Source organism: Centrocercus urophasianus, unplaced genomic scaffold (assembly GCF_019232065.1).
Source record: "Centrocercus urophasianus isolate 14NV4802_14NV808 unplaced genomic scaffold, USGS_Curo_1.0 seq_9, whole genome shotgun sequence".
Classification (NCBI taxonomy): Eukaryota; Metazoa; Chordata; class Aves; order Galliformes; family Phasianidae; genus Centrocercus; species Centrocercus urophasianus.
Window position 1 is genome coordinate 11,087,706 of NW_024885532.1, and position 5,933 is coordinate 11,093,638.

At 41.0% G+C, this 5,933-nt stretch overlaps 1 protein-coding gene across 1 annotated transcript; it reads left to right on the plus strand.

Annotated features, from left to right (window-relative positions):
- The first annotated feature begins 270 nt into the window (after positions 1–270).
- On the plus strand, positions 271–5,652 carry MZT1 (mitotic spindle organizing protein 1). The gene is made up of 3 exons (XM_042839333.1): positions 271–345; positions 4,052–4,197; positions 5,067–5,652. Exons 1-3 carry the CDS (start codon positions 297–299, stop codon positions 5,088–5,090), a joined length of 219 nt encoding a protein of 72 aa, XP_042695267.1. The 5' UTR covers positions 271–296; the 3' UTR covers positions 5,091–5,652.
- Positions 5,653–5,933: the final 281 nt, after the last annotated feature.

Genomic DNA, 5,933 nt, shown 5'->3' on the forward strand with positions numbered 1-5,933 from the left:
CGCGCCGGGCGGCTCTTTAACCACTCCCGCCCCTTCCCGGATTCTGCCCAATCAACGCGCGTCGCTGCCGCCGCCGAGCCAATCGTAGGTTCCCCTCCGCTCACAAACGGACCAATCGCTCGGAGAGCCGCTGCACAAATTCGAACGTAAGCCCACCTCTCCCCTTCCTGCTGCCGAGCGGGAGGGTTCCGTTTGGGGGGGGGGGGGTGTCAGGTGGCGGGGGTAGGCGGGAGCGTCCGAATGACGCGGGGTCGAGGGTGCGGGGGGCGGGGTCTGCTTCCGGGTTGGCGGTCGCCATGGCGAGCAATGCCGCCAGCCTCAACGCCGTGCGGGAGACGATGGACGGTGCGCGCTTGCGGCTGGGAGGGGGTCTGCCCTATCCCTTCGTTGCTCGAGGCGGGCGGGGTTGTGGGTGCGGCCCTTTCCGTTGCGCCGGTGCTTTTGGATCTTGTGACGCTTTTCGGTTTGCTGCTGAGCGCTTAATAAGGCATAGCGGTTTGTAGATATGTGGGGTTGGTTTTAGTGGTTTGCTCGAAGTTGGCAGTGTGAGTTGCGTTATGCGGCCCAAGCTGGGAATTTGGTGGAGGGGGGCAAACCTGTGGGGCTGTAGCAGCTGTGCTTCTGTCTGTGGGCTGTCCCTGTCTGCAGCATAGAGCACCACTGGGGCTTCTTTGTTGACCTGTTAGCTCAGGTAACGGGCCTGTTGCTGAGAGCTCTACTTAGTCTGTGCCTCTCCTTTGAGGAAGGGTGGTAGTGAAGAACTGTAGAATTGTTTCAGTTGGAAAGGGCCTTTAAATGTCATTTGGTCCAACTTCCCTACAGTAAACAGGGACACCTACAGCTCCATCAGGTTGTTCAGAGCTTTATCCAGTCTAACCTTGAATGTCTCAGGGGTGGAGTGTCTGCTGCCTGTCAGAGCAACTTTTATCATAAAATCACGGAGTGGCCTGGGTTGAAAAGGACCACAGAGATCATCAAGTTTCAACCCCTGCTATGTGCAGGGTCACCAACCACCAGACCAGGCTGCCCAGAGCCACATCCAGCCCAGCCTTGAGTGCCTCCAGGGATGGGGCATCCACAGCCTCCTTGGGCAACCTGTTGCAGTGCGTCACTGCCCTCTGAATTAAAAGCTTCCTCCTGATATCTAACCTAAACCTCTCCTGCCTCAGTTTAAAACCAAATCTCCCATCTTTTAGCTTGAAACCATTTTTCCTTTTCCTCTCTCAACAGACCTTGCTAATGGGTCTGTCCTCTTCGTACAGGCTTCTTTTAGGTACTAACAAGCTGCTATCATGTCTCCCTGAGCCTTCTCTTCTCCAGGCTGAACAGCCCCAGTTCTTTCAGTCTTTAAGAAGCTCTGAGGAGAGCAGTTGCTACTACAGAATTTGAGTAGATCCTGATAAAGAAAACTGAGGTTCTTGTGGGTTAAACAGTGTGGCAGAATGGCATTGTAAGTGTTGGCAAATTTCTAAATTTCTGAGATGTGGGAAATATAGTCAGGATGTCTAAAGAGCAATTGTTCACTTTCTCCCCCAAGCTAACTATAGGTAATTGAGGACAGCAGGTATGGGAGATGTATTTCAATTGTGTCTTCAGTAAGCACGAAATGAATGCTAAAAGCTTACATGGGTTTCAGACTGAGTGGAAAGTTGATGAGAAGTCCATTGAGTTGAGTATGGAGACTTCTTTTAGAAATGCTCTAATGAGGGTCTGGAGGCACTAGGGGCACGTATTCACTTGTACTGCTTAATATTTGCTATCTTCTTACATCCTTACCTTGTATTCTAGCTATGACTGTATTCTTTATCTAAGACCTTGTGACCTTGTGTAGCCTTTGACCCAGTATTTTCATCAAGCAGCTGCTTTTGGAGGCAAGGCAGGCCAGTTAAGGCTGTGTTGGTGCTCCTGTGTGCCTGAAGAGAGATTTGTTTGGGAAGGACGGTGATACTAAGCTTTATAACTGTACTTTTATAACTGCCCTTTTTCCATTTCTGCAGGATGGCAGGGAAGAGCATGCAGAATTAAAGGCTAAAGAAGGCTTTAAGAACTTCAGTGAAAAGTGTGCTAGCTTTCAGATTTTGGAACCCATGCTTCCTTTGTAACGATATGTATATTTAGGATGCACTCTCATAACTTAATCTACTGAGGTTGGGTAATTTTTTTTGAAGTAAAATTTCCATTTACCTAAACAAAAAAATACACTTGATGCTTAAAGATTTGGCTTAAAGGAGTCCTCATCCTTTTGCAATATTTAGTAAATTGCTGTAGGGTCCTTTCTGCTGTTCAAAATATTTTTTGAAATTTTTATTGGACAAATGTGCTTATAAGCGCTTTCTTTTTATGAAGTAAAAGAAAGTTTAAAAGGCTGATGGCTATGTTATGTAATTAGCTTTTCCTTGAATAAGACTCATCATGAAGAGAGGAAAAAAAAAAAGACCTGTGATGAGGTTTTTCAGACCTCCTAGAATAGAACAGGGAAGCTGTGCTGCAGCTTGTTTTGTTGTTGCATGTGAAATGCACATAAAGGAAGCAAATGGGTTGGTAGAAGTAGTTTTTAAAAAAACACAGACAACAAATGTTAGGCAAGTGAAACATTTGATTTAGAATATCATATATACACATTTAGTCATGATTCTCTGCAGAATTGTTAAGAGCTCAAATTTTTCTTAGAGAAGCTTTTGCATCTCAACCAAAGATGGCTCAACACTTAGATACTGGCAGAGACCAGTGAGAGCAACTCTTTCTGGCATGAGAAACTTGAGCTTATCATTTTTCACGTGTACTTCTCTGCCTTCAGATATGTATCAGGCTTAGTAAATTTTATAATGAACTTTTAAGTGAGTAGAAAAAATAACAGTTCTTTGTTTCTGGGAAGACTAAATAGTCTTTAACACTTTTGGAGCAGTTAATGTTCAATTGCATTTTATTACAAATGCATCAATTTGTTGTTGCTCTGTGAGTGTTGGTCTTCCATAAGGGCAGGGTGTGCAGTGTAATGGACCATGTGGAGTAGTTTACCTTCGAGGTAATGGAAGTCAAATACTGTGTTGTGGTGGGGGCAGCTTTCTTTGTGTCTTGTAGATAGTACTGTGGTCTGGCAGACTGCTTTCCTCTCTTAAGTGTATTCTTAATCAAATCTGCTTATGGGGCTTCATGAATATTGATGTACTTATGTGGAAGTCAGTGTTTATTTTTTTTATTTAACACAATATCTGGCTTTTCCCTGTGAATTCCACGGGATGGAGTGGATGTGTTAGGCCTTCAGTGGCTTGGCCTGGGTAAATGCAACTCTGAGGCCATGCTACAGTGTTTGGTATACTGGCATAGGCTATTTCCAGAGCTGTCAAGTGGACACCATATTGATTTCATGTGGTAAGGATGACCTGCTTCTTTCCCCTAATTTGGGGCTGTCAATAAATGAAGTCTTCATGGTAGTGAGTACTGTAAACAAAGTAGTGATAAGGTGTGGTGTTGTGCATATAATGAAAACTGTAAGGGTACCAGGTAAATGGGGCCTTCTGAAGAGGCTTTGGAAGAGGGAGACTTGTTTCAATGCAAAACTGACTGTGATCTCCTTCAACAAAAAGTTTCATACTGACACGTGATCATGTCATTCTTCACAACAAACACAATTCAAATACTATTACTTATATTCAGCCCGCTGGTAATGTTAGACATAAAGCTAGGTGTAGCTATAGGAGGAAAGGGCTGTAAAACTGAAAACAACTGTCAAAGCTTCTAGTCCATTTAAGTAGGACTTTCAGTAAGTGTTTGGAGTTCAAAAGCAGCTATTCTTATAGCCATCTTTCAGATAATCAGCAAGCATTTTAATAACTGATTTTTTTTACTCACTGTTTTCTGCATTAGAAGAACATTATATTGAAGTCATTCAGAACCTGTGCCTTCTACCTTATACATTGGAAAACCAAAGATAAATACTATTGAGATTCCATGACTGCCACTTCCACGCTCTACAGGAGAAATTCAGTTTTGATGAATAACTTCTGATCACTGTAGGGATTAATTCGCTTTTTTTTTTTTTCTCTTGCAGTCCTGTTTGAGATTTCAAGAATATTGAACACTGGGTTGGATATGGAGACCCTGTCTATTTGTGTGCGGCTTTGTGAACAAGGCATCAACCCAGAAGCGCTGTCTTCTGTTATTAAAGAGCTGCGTAAGGCTACAGAAGCTCTAAAGGTAATGCTGTTGCCTAAAAAGCACACGCTTTTAAGAGAATCAGATACATTCTTCAGTTTGCTATACTTCAATTTCTAAGTTTTCCTTTAAAGTAAAAAAAAAAAAAAAAAAATAATAATAATATATATACAAATTTATCTTCTGGATGCTTTCAGCCACTGTTTGCCCCTTTATCTGCATCATGTCCTGACTGCATTGCGGCTTTCTTCTTCAGCCTGTATCAGCTCCTTATACAGCCTCAGGCCTCATAGTGTGCAGCAGTACTTGTAAACAAGTTCATGAAGCTGTTGTACCTAACATAGTCTCCACGCATTGCTGTAACCTCATTAGCCTGTGCTTTACATCTTTCAAAAGACAAATTACAGCGTTTCATGGTGTGTGCATCATAAATACCAAACTACAAAAAGCCATATATAACTTTGGTTAATAGGGAAGATAACTATAGTTAAAAAATCCTCATCTGCCCTTTGAAGAATGCCTACCTAAACATTATGGTTCCTTTTCCACGGTATCTTATGTTGTTTATATACCTGTTTTTGAAGACTATGTTCTGATTCTTAGAGAACTCAACTTTTAGATTGGACTAGATGGATACTACTCAGGGCTTTTTTTTCCCCATTACTTTTCAGTTTTTTGACTATTTCTCTCCTACACTTGTGCATATTTTAGATTTGCTTACATGTTTAATGTGTGTATATATGCTTAATTGTGCATATACATGATTGAGGGGTGTTCTGTTTCTTCTCTGTTGTAGTTGTCTTATTATTTGTGTTGCTTTCATTTTCCCTTTTTATCTCATAACTGGCTTCAAATCTGCAACATAAATGATGTCTGTTTTTGCTGACTAAATATGTTTGTTTTTTTTCTAGGCTGCTGAAAATATGACAAGCTGATGTGGTAGAAGTCTTTGTAAGAAGAATTCGAAGTTGTAGAGTTAATAAAGGATTGGAACACTGGGCACTGCTCAGAAATACAAAGTGAAATTATATCCGAAGGTTTCAGAATATCTCTGCAAGTGATCTTGAAAAAAGCAATGTATGGGAGAGCTTAAAGTTTGGTTTTCTTAAATAGGCCCACCACTCAAGATTTTCTTAAATCCTACCACACTTGAATACTTAGTTATTTTTATGAGCCAGGAGTGAACTTACTGCAATTGCTTTTCTTCAGCATCCAAGATTTTTAAACAGTGTCAGAGATCGATTCGCTTGTTGAAATTACTAGTATTTAACAGTGAATGTTGTTATCATGACTGTAGCTTGCTAATGCATCCTTTAGAAGTGTGTTCTGTTTGTTCCTACTGAATTGGTGTGGAAATGAGTGGATGCTTTTATCTATGGGAAAGATAGGAAAAAAGCCCCTATTGACTTGATTTTAATTACAGTACAGATGATGACTTAAGTCATTTAAGTCACATTCTGAAAGTAAGAAATAAAGCACTTTTGATTATAAAGATAATGATTTGTCCTTCTAATTCTGTTGGAAAAAGTGTTTTTAACTTGTATTAGAAAGGAATTTTGGTATAAGCAGTGATGTATGTAAGTTTGAAATCTAGGTAACATGGAATATCAAATGCTATTTGTTTACTTATGTTCTGAACACTCAAGCTGAAATATTAAGCATATATTGTTACTTCCTAGTAATTACAAGCATTACAAGAAGGGACAGATCTAGTTGTGAATGTTACACAGTCATTTGGTGTAGGAGTGTCTTCTCATTCAGCACAAAGAATCTCCACT